At 45.2% G+C, this 19,372-nt stretch overlaps 1 protein-coding gene across 7 annotated transcripts in view; it reads right to left on the bottom strand.

Annotated features, from left to right (window-relative positions):
* Sema5a (semaphorin 5A) overlaps positions 1 to 19,372 on the bottom strand; it is a 450,819-nt gene that overhangs the window by 116,378 nt on the left and 315,069 nt on the right. For all 7 annotated transcript variants that reach the window (XM_021733399.2, XM_040272850.2, XM_021733404.2 and 4 more), the window contains 2 exons: positions 18,367 to 18,502; positions 12,709 to 12,913 (listed from right to left, as the gene is read on the bottom strand). In XM_021733399.2, the coding sequence (XP_021589074.1) occupies positions 12,709 to 12,913; positions 18,367 to 18,502 (341 nt within the window). The remainder of the gene's footprint in view (positions 1 to 12,708; positions 12,914 to 18,366; positions 18,503 to 19,372) is intronic.

Below are 19,372 nucleotides of genomic sequence, written 5' to 3'. Positions count from 1 at the left end.
GTCTGCCTCTAGGGATGTAGCTCAGAACATCCTTCCATCTTGAATACTAGGAGAATTGAGTGGCTGCTCAGTAAGGACCTCCGCAGCATCCTTAGGAGAGAAGATTGTTACAGGCCATAAGTGCCACATTTAAGAAACACAGTGTTTCCATTATCACACTGATACTGTGACCAAAAGAACAGATGGCAAGACAATTTGGGAGGAGAAAAAGATTATCCGGTGCCCATGGTTTTCAGAGGGTTCAGTGCATGGATGGTGAACTCCGTGGATCACCTGCAGGAAGGCAGAGCATCAAGGTGGGAGGGGGTGGCAGAGGAGAAAGAAGCAGGTGGCAACAAGGAGCAGAGAGAGACAGCTTCACTTATCAGGACAAAAAATAAACCACAGGGACCCACTCCTCCAGCCACACCCCAGCCACCCACAGTTACCACCCAGCTAATCCCTGCATTATCCCACATCTGAGCTTTTCTACCTCATATCTGAACCGTCACGTGTAGTTGTGGCCATCTATACATTTTAAAGAAGAAAAGAGGATGAAAATATTATAAACCAGTAAATAACTCACAGGTTTTAATCTCACTGTGGAATCATGCTATTTTTTTGAAACTATCAAATTATAAGAAATTCTGATATTGACAAGACAAACGCTGACTTCCCCACAATCAGGACAGGTATTCCTTTAGACCTGGGTGCTGTCAATCACTGCACCTCCACCAACATATTAACCTAAGCCACAGGTTACAGAAGACCCCCAACGGGAGGAAGTGCCCACGTGTTCACTCTCCAGGAGGACTGTGGGAGATCCCCTTTCCTCTCCTGGGCTCCAGGGGGGGCCACAATATTATGCCACACCTCCCCTCCTTCTCCTCAACACTCTGTCCCCTAGTATGTCAGGTATTGTCCTCTTCTCTAGGAATGCTCCCTCCACCCTCTTGTCTGCAAAGGCTGGTCTGATAATAAGTGGCGGGCACTGCTCCTCCCAGTCACTCAGCTGTGTGACAGCATTACACCTAACACCCCGTTCATGACACCTCACCACAAATCTCTCCTTCCTATCCTTCTCGTGCACTAATGTCACTTCAGAACTTCATTACAGAGAGGCCAGGGCCTAGGCATGCTCAGAAATGGCTGGTCCTCATGCCCAGGCAGGGGTCACATATACAAAGTAACAAGAATGACGATGTTTAAAACTGAAACCGCAGATATTGAAAACCAAGGCATTACAAACCCCACAGGTAATGCAGCTCCTGTGGTTAGAGCTGATTCCACTGTGCACAAGGGACAGAGTCCAAGGAATCTTGCTCCTTTGGAAAGTCTCTGCCACCGTGTTCTCTATGGTAGATCCAATCATTGTAGAGATATGCCTCAGACGACATCTCCTTCAAGGGATGAGGGATGACAGCCCTGTGCCCATCTGAGAGTGAATCAGAGTTTTTCTTGAGCAAAGATTCAATTTGTTAACACATCAAACAGAATCAAATTATTCCAGATTTTATGGTACTAAGAAGTATTCTGTTTTTGGATGCATCAGCTTAGAAAGCGTGGTGAGCCAGCTGATCGCAATTTCACATATGAATGTCTGCCAGCCAGTGGAGGAGGAGTGGTGTGGCTGGAAGGTTCTCCAGCATTGCAAGCCTCACCCACGGCCTGTGAGTGAACGTGTGCCTGGAGCTCCACATTAAACCCCAGTGGTGGACAGACTCCTCTGGAAGGAAACCCTAAGTCCCTTCAGTGGTCCTGGGGTACCAGGGTCTCTGGGAGGCAGCGCCCCTGGAGGTGGGATGCGGTTACTACACTGCCTGAACATGAGGAACTCGCCCAACAGGCACCTGCTCATGGAGACAAGAGCACACATCCAGGTCACAGGATAAGGAAAGAGAGCAGGAGAGGGCACCGAGGCAGCTGGAGGGGGGCAAGCAGAGGTTCTCACTGTTTAAGGCAGCCAGCTAGGGATACTGTTTGTTCATTACTAGGGGGACTACCGTTAAATGACATGAACTACGTGGCATTTTCATTTTCCCTCTTCTTCTACTTTTCTGATTTAAGAAAAAAAAATTGTGAACATTTGGTCATGGAGCTCTGGAGAAAACGTGCAAAAGCTTCACTTCCACCAGCAGTCAGGCTGGCCTGGTTAACCAGTCAGAGCACACAATCAGTGCCATTACCTGTGCAGGTCACTCCAGAGCAGGTTTACGTTGACATAAGCACAGTCCTCATAACTACAGTACTAGCCAGTTGCCCCAAGGATAAACATTTTGCATTTGATTTCAAACTTTTAAAATTTGAACTTTAATTTGAAGGGTTTTGTTTGAGAGGGGAGTTTCTGAAGGGTTGGAGGCCTCCAAGAGACTTCCCATGGTGGGCAGATCTCTCTCTTTTTCTTAATTTATTTATTTACTCTGATTTGTTATACATGACAGCAGAATGCATCTCAATTCATAGTCCCCATATAGAGCACAATTGTTCCTGGTGGGCAGATTTCTAATATCCTACTTAATAACTGTTTAACTGAGTAAAGCTGAGGTTCCCCTTGGAGTTTAGCTGTCCTGCTCTACTGAAGAAACATGCAGCTTTCTGGCCCAGTTGATGGCTTCAGAGGTGGGTCCCTGACCCAAGTGCAGCCCCTCTGCCAGCTGACCAGCAGCAGCCTTTGAAGTAGCCTGTCATGGAGTGCTCTACGCATCCCAGAAAATGGTGCCCTGGACGACAGGTCGGGCTGTCCTCAGGAAAGGGAGTCAAGAAATGCAGAGGAGGATGACCACTGATGGGCAGCAGAAGCAGACACTGTTTAAATGTATTGCATCCTCTGAAGTGTCCAAGGATCTTCTCTCCACAGAAAGAACCTGATTAAAATTGACCACAGTGATTGGGTAAGGATATATTGAAGATCTTTGCTTGCCTTGAGGTGGGTACTAATGTGACAGGAGATTCCAGCAGCAACTATAAAATAATACATGAACAGACTTGGAAAGGCACACCGAGTAGCAGTATTGAAAGCCTCCCTTTTTGAGCAAATACACAGCAACATGGAAATAGAAGACCAGGGCAGTCATAGGCTACTAATGTCTCTTTGAAACCTCATTACCCCACAGAACTGAATTTAGTGTTCAGGTTATAGAACATGAAGGCTGAGAAGAAGAACAAAGACAAGATGACTCATTTGAAATGTTCTTCCAAGCCCAGTGGCTTGGGAGGCTGAGATAGGAAGATTGCAAGTTTGAGACCAGACTCAGCTTTCAGCAGGGTCCTAAGCAGCTTAGTGAGAACCTGCCTCAAATTAAAAAATATAAGGGTTAGTGGTGTGGCTCAGTAGTAAAGCATCCCTAAGTTCAGTCTCCAGTACAAAACAAAACAAAAAACAAAATGCTCTTCCAGTTGCACTCCAGACAAACTATGGGAAACAGTGACAGCTGACCACTTCCAACCTCCCTAAGGTTCTGATGCAAATGGGTTGTGTCCCGGACCTGAAGGTTTGCAGCCTGCATCTCGGGAAGGTATGCTTGTATTTTCTCTCATGCATTTTCTGAAATTGGTGCCTCCAGTGTACTTTCCTTGATGATTGATGTGTTGCCCTTGCTCCCACCCACAGTAAGTTTAACTGAGCATGAGGACAATGAGAAAGGCCACAAGAGCCACAAGTCACAGCTGCTCCTCATTGTCACTGACCTCATTCAAAATTAACATAATTGTTAACAAATCTAAAATCAATAATAAATTTAAGAATTTATTACTTTAGGGCTGGGGTTGTGGCTCACTGGTAGAGTGCTTGCCTAGCATGTGTGAGGCACTGGGTTTGATTCTCAGGACTACATATAAATAAATGAATAAAATAAAGGTTCGTCAACATCTAAAAAAATTTTTTTTGAATTTTTTTTAATATTTATTTTTCAGTTCTCGGCAGACACAATATCTTTGTTGGTATGTGGTGCTGAGGATCGAACCCGGGTCGCACGCATACCAGGCGAGCGCGCTACCGCTTGAGCCACATCCCCAGCCCTAAAAAAATTTTTTAAAAAGAGAATGTATTCCTTTAAGCATAATTTTCTTCTGTTTTACCTGATAAATACTTATTGAAGAAAAAAAATACAGAACCTCATTACTGAAGTTTAAATACTGATAGAATCTTCTATGCTAAAATTTTTATTTTCTAAAAGAAAAATGCTCATCAGCAGTGAACACAAGAAACACAGTTATATTTTGTTTTCATACTCTGATCTGAGCAGAATGACCCATAAGTGGAAAAGAATATGAATTAAATATCTTTTAAGATACACCAGCATTTTGCATGGAAAGGAACAGTTAACAGGAGTAGGTAATAAGTAATTGCATAATGTGCTGACCCCCATGGATGGTGTGGACGAAGGGGGGAGAACCAGTTAGTGGGAGGTCTCTATTACCTACAGAGACCCATGTCCTCAAGATCAACTAGACGATGCTTTTTGTAATAACACTTGCAGATTCCTCACCAAATTAGTAGTTAGCTGGGTCTTCTCTCAAGGGAATTATCCAGGATAAAGATATCTGCTAAAATTTCTTAAGCAGGTTCCTAAGCTATGCATGCCAATAACCCAAACTCCCCATTGACCTGCCTCCTGATGTTTCCATAGAGAAAGATGTTTGAATGTTTCTCTGCAGAAGCAGAAATTTAGACTTGCAAAACAGACCTGCAGTACTGGATGAATGCTACTGAAACCTCTGTCAATCTCCAGATTTTCGTAGAAACAAAGGAGAGCCGGTTTGAGCTTAAATTCCAACAGCTATATTAAGCCTAAAGGAGTTAGAGAAACATCTGTGTCAGGCAGAATCTGCATGAAAGGAGGTAAGATTTTGTATGTTGTTGTTATTCAAAGGCCATAATCTTTACTGCCTGGGGTGATTTTAATCAATATGGATCATGTGGAACATGAAAGAGGATGGCTGACCACCTCACATGGATCCCAAGCAGAGAGAGACAGAGAGGGAGAAAGCAGACCAGGAAGGAAACTGTAAAATCAGTTACTCCAGAAAGATGGGAGTTGGGCAACTGAATCCCATTTAGAATAGATTAGGAAACTTACTAATTCAGAAGTTATAACTTCCTATTATTTTGTGGCTAGGAAACCAAGCCTAAGCTACTGAAATTAATCAGGAAACATGTTTAAAAACAATACTCATTAAAATGCAAGAACTGTGCCCACATTTAATCAAATGAGACGATCAGCTGATGGTGCAGCATTTTAAGAGGTTTGGCATATCTTACATTGTTTTCAACAACAGACTTTTCATTTTAATTGGACCTGACATAAACTAATGGTAAAGAACTAATTTTGTTCTTGTGCTCAGGACACTGGGCAATGCCGGGGGACAGGAGAAAGCTAGGTACACTTGCAATTGGGCTGTAAAACCAGCTGCAAAGAAGAAAAGTCCCAGGGCTGCTGTGATCAGAGCACACAGCAGGGTTAAAGCAACAGCCACCCCTTCCCTCCCAGCCCTGGAGGCAGGAAGACTGATGTGACGGTGTTCAGGTGCCATGCTCCCTTCACAGCGGGGTAGTGACACCTCTCTTGTCAGCCCCTGGAAGTGACTGTCCATCTCAGGGGAAAATCCAAAGAAAATTTCCAACGTATATGGAAGGATGTTTGTTGGGTTGTAAGCCTCAACTTCTTTTGGAAGTCACACCATGTTCCTGTCTTTAATAGTGATTAGGAGCAAATAGTAACACAAATGCCATGCTTTATATCTAAAAGCAATTTGGAAGGACAGAGAGGGAGAGTGGGCAAGGGTCCCTCCATGGAGCTCACAGCAAAGTCAAGCAAAGGGCCCAGGAGAGTGGGGGCCCTGTCTGGTTGGGGGCTTCTCCTTTCTCTTCTGTAAGGTTCTGATGACCCCAACTCCTCTGGCCCTCTGGACCTCAGCCATCCAGGGACCCCTCTCTCTTGCCCCCTCTCAGTGAGCTAATGTTCATCTGCAGTTTTAAATTTTAAATTAAGTTCAATTTTAATTCTGAAAGACAGATTCATGGGTTGGAATCTCTACTGAAAATAGTCCAGGTCAGCATTCCCAAAAGCCAGCTTCCTTAAAGGTGGAATTCCATCTTCTCCTGGGGCTTCTTGAGAAGGAACAAGCACAGTGGATCTCAGATGTCACATTGAGAATCTCTTCTCTCCTTTCTTTTCTAACCTATTTGGTGTCCTGTTTTTCTCAAGATCCCCTATGCACCCCACTGACACACCCCACTTTCCTCCCAACCCCCTCTGCGGACTCCCTCTGGTTCAATCTCATCTCTGGTCTCACCTATGAAACCATATACTACAGTTAGTGCTGGGCATTTGTGTGGTGCTTGGGTCTGCAATTTACACAAAAGACTTTTTTGCCCCCTAGCCCTATTTTTGCCTCCTGGGGGGTGATACTGCCCTAGTTAAGAATGTATATCATGGTCACACCTCCAGGGACCATCTGCTAGTCAAGCTTGCCAGGTCTGCCTCCTCCTGAACCTTGTTTATGATTGAAACAGCCTGGACCACAGGACAGCCTTCACTACTCAATTCATGAAAAGACATCTACAAAACTTGCTAATATTCATATAATCTGCTAATGTTCAAGAAAATAGTATTGGCAGAATAGAAATCGTACCACAATTTCACTCTATTTCCGGACTTGCTTTTACTCCAATTCACTATCCAGAATCGCAGCCAGCAGCCTTTGAAAACATTGAACATTTCATGTCATTTCTACTCTTTGCAATGTCATCAGTTAGGACGATGATGGTGATGCTTGGATTAAAATCAGCATTTCTTAATAAGACTATAAGGCATGTAATAGCTCCCTCCGTCTACACTGAGAGACACACACTCTACAGATTGAGCGAATTCCAGTCCTAGTGGGATCCCTTCTTGTCACTGCCTAGGAAACTGAGCGTGATGCAAGGAGCAGGTGCTGACACATCGTGGGAGCTGCCTTTTGCAGGGCAACGGAGGAGGGTTGAGACAGGTTACCACGGGGATGCTCTTTGTGATGAGCCACGGACACGCCTCTCATCTACACCAGGAGCCTTGCCTTGGACAGTGCATTGGAAGGAAAAGGGGACGGGAGGCATCAGAAGGCTCCTCCTCAGACCTTGCCTCTCCTTGCTTGAAACTCACCCTACGGGGAGCGCATCCTCTCCTGCAATTCTGAGTTGCCTGCCCATCCTGTAGCGCCTGTTTGAGAAGCCAAACCCCATGCCCCGCAGTGTGGATGTTCATCCAAGTCCAGACGTGGCAGAGGGGCCGGAGCCTCCCGGCCACCAGCTGGTCAGCATTGGTTAGAAGATCCCACGGTTCTACCCAGGAAGCAGCTGAGACACAGCAAATGGGCGAGAGTCCAGGACGAGTGAAGTGGAGAGGGTCTCTGGCGAGTCCAGGAAGCTCTCCTCTGGGTTGCTGCACCCCAGACCCTATCTTGCCATCCCGTAGCACACAACACCCCAGTTCTTCCTGATCACATATAAAATGAGCCTTGGTTCTCTGTCCACCCATGACCTCGTCTTTCCTGAGGTTTTGGTTCTGATTCCCGTTTTTTTGGATTTCTGTTTTTAAAGTAGGAATCACGGGTGTTGTGTCCCTAAAGTTTTAATGTATGTTTATTTTTGAAGGAAAGATAACCCAGAATAAAACTCATAAATCCTGCTTGATTTCTCTCTGCTTTTCAATATATTGCTCAGCTTGAAATCTGGTGTTAGATTTTTTTTTTTTAATTTTCCTTTGTTTCTCAAATCTTCTCCGAATTTGTTGGACTCAATTTAGCCAGTAATTAGTACTATTTCATGTTTAGAAAAGAGATTGTTAGAAGCCTATTGATTGAGATTTTCTTTTTGCGTAATGTCTGTCTTTTTTTTTAAATTCCTCGGTGAGCTTAATAATTTTGAATCACATTTTATTTTTCTCAGATTTGGGGGGGCCTTATTCACAGACTCAAGCAGCTGCAGAGTATTCTGAGAACACCAGACTTTTATCCATTTGTTGTTATTTTTCCCTGTAGTGCTTTCTTTATTTACCTTTGGAATTTAAAATTTTAACCTGGCTATGTCTAGTATTTATCTATTTATTTATTTTTTATTAGGTACCAGGGATTAAAATCACAGACACTTAACTGCACCACATCCCCAGTCTTTTTATTATTATCATTTTTTATTTTAAGACAAAGTCTCACTAAGTTGTTTAAGGCCTTGCTAAGTTGTCTGGGTCTGGCTTTGAACTTGTAATCCTCCTGCCTCAGCCTCCTGGGCTGCTGGGATTACAGGCATGTGTCACAATGCCCAGGTAGTGTTTCTTTGTTCTTAATCAATATTGCTCAAATGTGGAGTGTTTTGATATCTTCAGATTCATGTCTTCCAATTTTTTTTTCAGGAATTTTCCTTAATGATATTTTCAGGGACAGCTTACCATGGAGTTCTCTGATTCAAAGACACCAGTGGCTATACTGTTGCCTTGTCTTCCTGGGTCCTTTGTATCTAGACTCTATCTTATCTCTGCATTTGTCACTGCAGCCATGGCAAACATTTACTGTTACTAATTAACCTTTAGCTTTGCTTCTGTTCACATAAAGCTTCAAATGTCATCATTACCTTTGCAATAGAATAGACTTATTTTGCTCTTTACTTTGTCTCTAGGAGAACCTCTTTTCATCTCATTTTCATCATTCATCATTTCAATGTTACTTATTTTATTAATATTCTCTACTTTTATTAAGGCAAAGTAAATTTGTAGCAAATGTACTTTTGTTCCTACTTTCAACTATTCTGTTTGATTTACTTTTCTGCAGCCTGAAAGAGACTGCTCATGCTCTCTTTGTTCTACTGTATTTTCTGAAACTTTAAATACTTTGCCGCAGGGTGCAATCCACCTTGGGGTGGGGGACAAGAAGGACACACAGGTGATAAACTCAGTGCAGGCTCCAGTTCAAATCAATCAGGTAAAGGCAGTGTGCCTATGTGGACCGTTCCCTTTTGCACCATCTATTACTTGCTAATTTTCTATGTGAATTTCACAAGTTCAGAAAGAAAAACATTGAAAAGTGTGTGCATGTGTGCGCGCGCACGCGTGTGTGTGCACGCCCCTGCCTTCTTTCCTTCTTATATTTCTTCCCTCCTTCTTTCCTCATTTCCTTCTTTCTTTTTCCTGCACTAGGGATAGAACGTAGGGCCTTATGCATGCCAGAGCTCTTCCCCTGAGCTACACCCCCAGCCCTTTTTATTTTTTGAGATGGGTGTTATTAAGTTGCCCATTATTCCTGAATTGTGACCCTCTTGACTTGGTCTCCCAATTGTATGGTTTACAGGCATATGCCCCTGTGCTCAGCATTTTAATGTAAAATTTATGAGCAATCCTCTAATTAAGACAAAATATTTTATGATAAATGTTCAGTAAGTCACAAGGATGGATCATATTCCTTTAAACTATCTTTATTGAGGTAAAATATGCATACGAAAAAATCCACCCATTGATCTGCAGCGCATTCTGAGTTGTGCAATCATTGTCACAATCTAAGGGTAGGACATTTCAAGGTTATAGTCAGTTGAAGGTTAATTGAATCATTAACTTAATAATGATTACTTGATTAAAAATAAATTAAAATTAAGTAATTTAGACACACTAGAACTGAGGTTCAATGAAAATAGAAGTGTTACATGAACTATATGAAAATAAAAGTGCTCTGTGATACCAGAGGAGGGAGAGTAGGAACTAGGTGAGTCTGAATGTACTTCCCGGGAGGAAGCATGAAATAGTCTCGGCTGTGGTCATGGGCAGAGACCACCCAGCCAAGACCATCAGGAGGCCAGGAGATAAGTGAGGCAGCCAAAGACCATCTCGGAGGCAGGAGAAGAGCCACGGGAGATGTGTTCTGTAGCCAGCTAAGGAGAGACTGGTGAACCCCGCTCTCATTCTGTCCTGATAGAGGAGCTCAGAAACTGTCTGCACTTAGCCTCATCACTTAGAGAACCCCAGTCAGACATATCCTGATGGAGTTAGACTCGGCATTTGCCCTCCTGCTTTAACTGAGAAGAGTTTCAAAGAAATGACTTTTGAACTCTCAGCACAGTCTCGCCCAGCTGGGTTGCCAAGGGCAGAGACATGGATCAGTGAGACATGGAGCTGAACATGCCTAGGAAAGGCAGCAGGACTTGGGGGGCCACAGAGAACTACAGTGGCAACATTCTGTCTCACTTTGATCTTTAGATGCTGCTCACAAACAAGATAACCCACTCCCCACATGGCTACCAGCAGGTGCATTCATTCATGTAAAGTCCAAGTGGGAGAATACACACTTGGCACTTGTCACCCAACCTGCCTGTATTCCCAAGGTGAAACCGATGGCATTGTGTCCGTAACACGGGAACAATTGGTTCCATTTCACCTTTTTAAGTCATGGGTGGAGGAACTGAGTGATGAGGGTAGAGGCCTTATGATGACACTGGTGCCCTTATGAGAAGACACACAGAGAGAAGGTCCCTCTTCTCCTGTGAGGGCACAAGGAACAGCAGCCGTGCCAAGCCAGCCAGAGGTCCTGACCAGGAAACATCCCAGCAGCCATCGTGCTGGCCTCCAGAACACTGAGAACCAAATCTGTTTCTAAGCCCCCCTGACCATGGTGTTCTGTTACAATCAGCAACCAGGGCCCACTCAGCACCCATCAAAATTAAAACATTTCATCAGAAATCACCCGAGCTAACTTCAAATCAGCAACAGCATTTGCACCCACAGACAGGGAACAGGTCAAAAGGCTGGGGTGGAGACCCCAGGCTGCTCTGAGCTGACCAGCTTAGGTATTCTGCAGCCCGACCCCAGCCCCAGCCCCAGCACACCGCAGCCCAGCCATGGATGAAGGCCTCCACGGCCTCCAGAATCCATGGAGGTGACCCTACTCTCCATGGCATTAACCTGAAGATATCTGCTAAAAAACTAGGGACACTTTTGGAAATGTCCTGTCATTCCTACCAGAAATCTACCACGTTAGGCACCCTGCCTGTGTCACATTAAAAATTAAAATGGCAGAAAAAGATACACAATCCCTGTCTGCAGCCTGGTGAACAAGACAAACAGTGCACTACTCATTCCTTTCCTTTCCATAATACAAAAATAATCTAAAGTCCCCTCTCTGGCTTCCCGTCTCCTCTAGAGACCTCCTCATTCTCTCCCCATCACCAAGCCACTTCTGCAGAGAGCTGTTCCTAGCAACTGTCTCAACTGACTTCTTCTCTTCCCCCTCCCTCCCCACTCCTCCTCAAGTGGCCCCTACAGGCAGCAGTGGCCTCTATCCGACCGCCCAGGGCCAGGCAGAGGTCACGTCTGTCCTCTTCTGTTGTGACCCCTCGGTGGCCCTGCCCACAGCGGACAGTCGCTGCATCTGCAGGGTTCTCTGTTTCCCTCTGCAGGGCTGCAGGGCTGGCTGCTCCTCCCCAGTACTCACTTAAATGCCACCTCTGGGCCGAGGCAGGGTCTGAGAGTCAGGCGGGGCCCTCTGGGGCGCTCACCACCACTCTGCTAATTCCACCGCAGCAGCTCCTCAGCGCCTCACTGGTGACGTGCTTCACCCACTGCCCCGTGGCTGCCCGACTGCCCCTCAGAATGCGAGCTGAGAACAGGACAGAGCCTGTCTGTTTACACTCCACTCCTCAGCATGACAGTGAACCCACAGACAGTGAAAGTTCAATAAACCTCAGTGATCTGATGAATAAAATAAGCCAGCTGATAAATATATAATTAGAAAGTGAGATATCCTCTCAAAATAAGACATGGTCCTCATAACAACAGGAAGAGAGGTAATCGCGCTTTGTGAGAAAATGTCAGTTAATATGGACACGGGGAAAAGAGTGAGGCGGGGCGGGAGGGGCAGAGCCCACAATGAGGTTGCTGTATCTGGAGGGCATGAAGACAGAGCTGAGACCTGGTCCTGGGGCTGGGCTGGGCTGGAGCCATCCTGCAGAATGGACTTGGATGAAGCATGCCCTCTGCACTCTGGTTACTGTGAAATCTGAGCAGCACTAGCAGCTTTTTGTAATTTCATAAGCACTGTCACCTATGTTTGCTGTAAAATATTGTGCTACTTATTTTTTTTTAAAATTTTCTTCGAATGCTTGTATGTGGCATCTACAGGAAGAGTCTGCTGTGAGCACTGCTTCTGAGACCATCAGAAATCGCCACAGCAACCCCAGGAGAGCATTTCACCAAGCAATATTCTCCAACAAAGCGTTCTGCTGAGTTAAACCGTCTGACTGACGACGGCCTTGCCCAGAAAGGTGCTGCCTAGTGAATAGTTGGAGAACAACAGTTAAGAAAGGAGGCATTCTCTTGCCCATTAAAGTATGACTAACACAGGACAAAAAGAGAGTGAAATGAAGACTCCCAGGGACATGACCAGGATAAGCAAGCACCATGGACGGATGAGGCTGGTTTTTATCTTCAGGCACAGGTAAAGCTGGTTAGCAGGTGATGGAGACAGACCCCAAATGTCAAGATAAAATGAATATCCACTTTTTTAAGTGCTGGGGATCCAGCCCCGGACACGATACCACTGAGCTACCAGGGCTTGCTAAGTTGCCCAGGCGGCTTTGAACTTGTAGTGCCCCTGCCTCAGCTTCTTGAAGCTGAGACAACAGACCCATGCCACCATGTCCAGCTGAATATTTTGAGTTTAAAACATCAAATAGAACATGACAGAAAACAGCTCAGAGGAGGACAGAGCTCCTACCTGTGGCCAGGTAGAGGATGTGGACGAGGGTATCTCTGCCCTGCACCACGTCGACGACCACGTGGGAGAAGCGGCTGTTGTCCTCCATGAAGGTGGGCACTGTGGTCACTGGCTGCACCACCTCATGCATCAGAATGAACTTTTGAGCATCCTGCAGGTTCCTCTCTGTCAGGTTCACATACAGGCCCTGGTCCACGGTGCCACACTGCAAGGAAAGACAGTCCACGTTACATAACCAGCCATCTGGACACAGCTGATGTAGCCACTCCAGCCCAGCTGACTTGGAACCTGAATCAGCCACAGTGCGGGACTGACCATACAAAGAGGTGTGCTTCTCCATCTCCCCTGACGTCCTCGTGTCTAGAGTCCATCTCAGTGAAGACTAGAACTCATCATATTTGAAGACTCTCTCAACTCCATTATGGACAGAGAGATCCTAAGTTACAAAACAGAGTGGTATTTGTCGCCAGCTTTAATATGAACACCAGATGCACAGACACTCATCGGCTGTTGAGTTCGTGGAAGCTCCCCGGCTAACACATACTATTGTACCTATCTGATAAAGCAGGTACCCAGGTGGAAAATGCAACAATCAGGAACATGATGTTGATTTATTCGTTTTCTATTGTAGCAGTAAGTTTATAAGCAAACGTCGGTTCCTTGACAACTGCGCCACTTGTGTCTGTAAGCAGTGCACTGTCATTCACATGGGCTATGAAAACACTGTGCTGGTCTGAATGTTTTGTGCTTGTATTCCCAGATAGGGGAAATAAAAACTTCAGTTTGAATCTAGGAATCTGAGAAATAAAACAGTATATTTGCAATAAGAGGGGGAGGTCGGAAATAAATGGAATGAGAAAGGAGAATGAAAAGAAACCGGGAAGGGAGAAAGACAAAGGCAGGAGGAAGGAAGGATCGGTTTACAGAGAGGAGAAATACTATGAAACCGAATCTGGGAGAATTCAGTTCAGAGCTGTGCTGGGGGGAGGCTGCATGTGCTATGTGTGACAGTTTCAGGCAGGGACAGGGTACAAAGAGGGGAAGGAAAGAAAGCATAGCATTCCCATAGCAGAGCACGGAATCAGAAAATCACCACCGACCTTTAAATTCTGGAACAAATAGTGAATGATCCTCAGCAGAACTTCACATAAGTAGGTTTGATGGAAATGAATTTGGGGGTCCATGCTGCCGGAAACTACCATTTATAACACACCATTTCTAATGCCTGGCTTTATAACAGGTCAGAGGTGCAAGAGAACAAGATGGAATTGCTTTTTTAAAGTAGATGGTATTTTTGTAGCATTTGATAAAATGTCTCACGTGCAATAAAATGATAGGCCAATTGCACAGAGAATCTCAGAGGTAAATGGATTTTGTGCATCTACTCCTATGCTTAATTTAATACCACACGGTTGCAGGGCACCTGGGTATCACAGGAAGAGACCGTGGGAGTCAAGGAGAGAGCCCAGGCTCCAAAGGATGACCGCAGTGTTTCAAGTGGGCTGTCACTCTCCCGACACGTGGCCTTGGAGTGGACCCTTCTCCTCATCCTCTAACGCTTTATCTGTAAAGTGACCAGGAAAGTAGGGACTCTGCTCACTTCCTAAGGCTGATGTGAGAACAACTGAGATAACCAGCAGAAACACTTGTCCATGAAAATCCTTGGAAATGCCAAAGAGCAGGACAATGTGCCTGGCCTGGGGAAGTCATTGGTGACTTCCACCAATGCTAAGTGTCCTCGAGTGGGACAGCATTCCCTTGGCCCATGGAGATGTCATGGCTAGAGGGAAGTGAATAAATGCAGGGACAAGGAATCAGCACATGGATACACAAGTAGCTGTTTCTGGGGTATGGAGAGAGGCTGTGCTGGAGATTCTACGTTATGATAGGATTTAATAACAACACATGAAACAGGGACATCACTATCAGCCAGCGTTTTCTAAAACTACGGAGAGTTTCCAGGGGCTTGGTCAGAGGCCCATGCACATGGACTCTAGGTCTTAGGACACCTCTTTCTCAAACTGATGGCAAAACTTCAGGCACAGGTAGCTACTGCAGCCCTGTGAGGTCTGCACACCGTGACTGCTTGGTGTTTATGGTGTTTTCAAAAGCTGGCATCCTAAAAATCAGGAGGCATAAACTAAAAACTGCTCTAGAGGACCCTGGAGAGGGGCAGACTCACGAGAGTAATGAGGCCTGGGGCTGCCTGGCAGGGTCGCTGGAACTCTTCTTTATTCTTGAGACCCATATCTCAATTAAGTCATCTGCCCGCCCTGTCAAGAATTGCTTCTGAAACATTCTCAACTGCCTCTTGGCTTATTCTACCAGCCTATAATAAATATCCCACCCAAGGATTCTGTTTCCAATATTTTGAAAACTACTCGAAAGTATGTATTTATTGGATCACAAACAAACTACTGAGCTTTCTAAGGGCTATAAATTCTCTAGCTGTGCCTTATACGGTGGTCTCCCCAGTGTCTGTTGGACCTTGTGTGATTCCTGGAGTATACCATGCAAGAACAGAACAATAAGAATAGAAAAAACATAGCTTTTGCCCTCATGTGGTTGAAATCCACAACAGCCCACCATGCCAACACCTACCTCTTCAAGCAAGTAACCCTGCCAATTTTTAAAACTATAACAAATATTTGCACTTCTATGTATTTTTATTTTTCAAAGACAACTCATGAATCCCAGTCCTAGCTTCCCAGTACTTGGTGGTCAACCCCACAGTCACCAGCCTCATCCTGACTACTGAATTTCCACGGTACCTTCATCCATCCCACTGCCAGCCTGCATGGTACCTTAAATGGTCCCAAAGTATACAACTGAATTTTACATTTGTTCTCCTAAGAAGTCTCCTCATCTTTCCGCTTTCAAGGGCTGTCTATCCATGTTAGTTGTCTCATTTCCAATTGGTGGTGATCAAAACTGTGTGGAAGATTCTGGACCCTTCTACCCTTCTTTTACTATATACCACTGGGTCTGCACAGTGTTGTTTTAGTGGCTGATTATTTTCACATAGAGACTTTGAATTTGGATGACCTTGGGACTGTATCCTCCAATGAGGCAGACAGTTAAAGAACACCCAGGGTACCCTCTAGATTGCAACTGAGAAAGATAATCAATAGCTTTTGTTGTCTTATTAATGTTTCCAATTGAGATTTCTATACTAAATTTTGAAATATTATATACTGGCCCTCCCAAACCATTTTTCTTCCTCAACCTGCTATGCTAATTGGCTACTTCTGTCATGTAAGTGCTATATAAAATTCCAAATGTCAGCAGAAAAACAAGTATAAAAAATCTACCCACTTCACCTTGTTGGTTACTGCAAACATTAGGACTTTTATACATAGCTGGTGGAGTGAGCCTTAGTCTAAAACTAATTCCCCCCTCTATGGAAGTCCAGAGGACTTTGTTGATGGTGTCAGGATGCCTAGGCCAGGGTAGCTCTCAGATACAGTAACAAGAACAAAGCAATTTTTGGTGCTAGGGGTTACACAGAGAGTCATCATAATCTGTAACTTCTGTTCCCTGCAAGTTTCATTTACTTAGTTTTTATTCTTTATTTTTTTGCCGTGCTGGGAATTGAACCCATGTCCAAGGCTAGGTGAGTTCTCAACCGCTGAGCTACAGCCCCAGACCCTCCCTGGAAGTTTTAAGTTCTACCTAAAGAAGACAAGCTCAGCTAAGCAGGTCTCCTTCCTGAAATGCCTACACCTCTCTGCATGCTCCATTCATTGCAGGGCCAACTCCCTTCCTGTGAATGAGAGCAAGCCTGCCACCCGTGACACTAGCACTATAAAACCAGGCCCTGGTGGCCTGAGGAAATGAGGGCACCTGTGGTATGCTACAAATATATCCAAATGAGGACGCTGAACGTTATCCATTGCCTGGAGGTGGTACAGGGTTACAAAATTTATTATCTTTGTTAATTTTCAACCTTCAGGATTTTACAAAAGAATGGTGTATTTTCTCTTCTGTAGAAAAAGAATAATGAAGTATATATTTACCCAACATATGAGGCCAGAAGGCAGCAAATACATTGTCCCTAAGAGTCACCTTTACAAATATATTTTACAGTAAAAACATATATTAATTGACATTATTGAAGTTTATTCCTAAAATATTCCTATGCATTTGTATCCCTCCTTTCCAATTTTCTTGGTGAAAATATAAAAAAAGAAGATGCTAAATAATTTGTCCAAGGAAGGCAGTAAAAGGCAAAGATGACATGTAAATTAGTCATCTTATTTCCAATTCCATATTCTTTCAAAATTTGAAAAAAACAACACAAACACAAAAACTCAAAATAATTATAATCAAGTGATGCTTACAAAATACAAGTAAAGTCTAAAATAATTGAACCTTTCCATCACCCTCATTTTCTAAGGAGCCAAAAGGTTTATGTTTTATTAGTGATGTTACGGTCATTTAATTGGAATCGTTTGAGACTTTGCAATTGAGAATGGTTGGGATTCTAAATCAGCAGTGGTCGTGGTGGATCATCTGGCCTGGGCTCCACCTCCTGCCCTTTGTGTGGGGGAGTCTCACCCAGCAGGGCACAGCTGCCAGCATGCAACCTGAGGTCCCTGGAGGATCCAGCACAGCGGGCAGAACTTGGTGGTGCTACAACTCAGACCCACAGTGACAGTGACGATGACCACAGGAGAGCCATTGGCAGTAAAAAGGGAATCCTGCAAGTAGGAACTAAACCTCTGGGCTTTGCGTGGCTTCTGTGGGGCAGGACCTCGAAGGAAGTGATTAGCGTTCAATGAGGTCATGAGGGAGGACCTCTAACCTGGTGGAACGGGTGGCCTTATAAAAAAGAAAGAGAAACCAAATATGTCTCTCGCTTCATAGGGGGACCGACGAGAAGATGGACACTTTCAAGAAAGGGAACCAGTCCTCACCAGACAGTCACCTGTCTCCACTGAATCTTGGATTGCTAGCCTCCAGAACTAGGAGAAAATTAAAGGCTCTTTTTCAAGCCCCCGATCTGTGATCTGTGGCATTTTATTACAGCAGCCCAAGCAAACTCACAGACCTGCTGGCTGAGCAAACCTCATAAATCACCTCCTCTCTTTGGGTCTCAGCTTCTTCTCAACACTGGGAGCCGGCCCGGCTGACAAAGCCCTTGCAGCTGGACATCCTGTAATGTTGGGACTGAAAGATGGATGACCTTCAGCTCTGCTTCTCCCCTCCCAGCTGCCACAGGCTTGTTCTGCCTTCCCCAACAGGAAATCTCGCCATATTTGCCAATTAGAGCTCTGTTTGTGTGTCTCCATCCCTCTGTGCCCTGGACCCTATTCATCAGACGCCATTCATCGTGGATCAGAGATTCGGGACACAGAGTCCATCATCGTTAGCACTAATTGGAGCCCAGGCTCCTAACACCTTACAGGATGCTGGCCTTTTTCAGTTCAGCATCAGGCCTCTCAGCTGACAAAAGGCCCTTTTTTTTGTCCCAGGCGCCACCGTTGACAAAGGCTCATTGGCATGAGCAAAGCCGAGCGTGGGAGTGCCCTTGAAGGGACAGGGAGATCGCAGCTGCCCTGTGTGTGCACCAAGGAGGACGCTGGCCCAGCCTGTCTGCGGGAGGTTTCTGTGTTCTTCACGGGACAGGCCCAGAGCGGCCCTCTGCCCTGGAATTACCTGGAAGTTGGGGTTGGGGTTGGGATACGGCAGCCAGGCCGAGCGCGAGTTCTCCTGGTACTTGAAGGGCCCGTTGAAGGCCTGGGAGATGGCGCTGAGGTTGAAGACGCACACAGCCGAGGCCGCAATGCTGTTCCTGCAAAGCCAAGGGAGAAAACAAAGACAGTCAGAGGGCCCAGCAGTGACCGCGGCCCTCCACCAGCCACGGAGAAGCGGCAGTGACGAGGAGGCAGCCTCAGATGCGAGAAGACCGGTCTCCTAAACCTCCCCAAGACCAAGTCAGAGCAGTGAGTGGGGCTTCCCTGGGATTTCTCTTTGAGCCAAAAGCCATCTAGGTATTGAAACAAGACTCTTTACCAGATATGACATGTGTGATCCTGCCAGCTGGATTAAGTCATTCAGCCAGAAGGGACAACAAGGGATCCTTAAGGGCTGTGTGTTTTGCCTTTCAAATTCTGGAAGAATGTGGCCATCGCCTGTGGTGGCTGCAGGCTCCCATCACCTGGTGGGCCTCTCCCCCACTCACCACTTTAGCTGGCAGTGGGTCAAGACCTTTTCTTCTAAATCCCCTGGTATTTGTGTTTATTTGTCATCCTTTAGAAATAATAAACTGGAAGTGTTTTGCAAAGAATGCCTGACAGACCCTTCATATTCTTTTTTTTTTTAATTTAGAAAGGATTGTAAATTTGAAGGGTCAGAGAGAAAAATCTACCACGGCACTGCCATATGAAATCTTAAAGCCTTAACTGAGAATTCAGGCTCTGCAGAGAAAGTCGTAAATGGGAGGATTTAGAAGGTCCCGGTCCTTTGACTAAGCATAGAAACAGCTCAATATTTTTGGTTAAATTTGCATGTTAAGCTCAGCTCTGGTTTTCAGAGGGGAAGTGGAAAGAGGAAAGAGGAACGTGAATTTATTTTCCATATTAATGCTCGGGATCAATATCTTGCCTACTTATAGTCACTGTTTGGTCACATCAAAGGCAAAGTCCCAGAAACTCCAGAACCA

This window comes from Ictidomys tridecemlineatus, chromosome 1 (genome assembly GCF_052094955.1).
Source record: "Ictidomys tridecemlineatus isolate mIctTri1 chromosome 1, mIctTri1.hap1, whole genome shotgun sequence".
NCBI classification, from domain to species: Eukaryota; Metazoa; Chordata; class Mammalia; order Rodentia; family Sciuridae; genus Ictidomys; species Ictidomys tridecemlineatus.
This window is presented reverse-complemented; position numbering and strand designations above follow the sequence as displayed.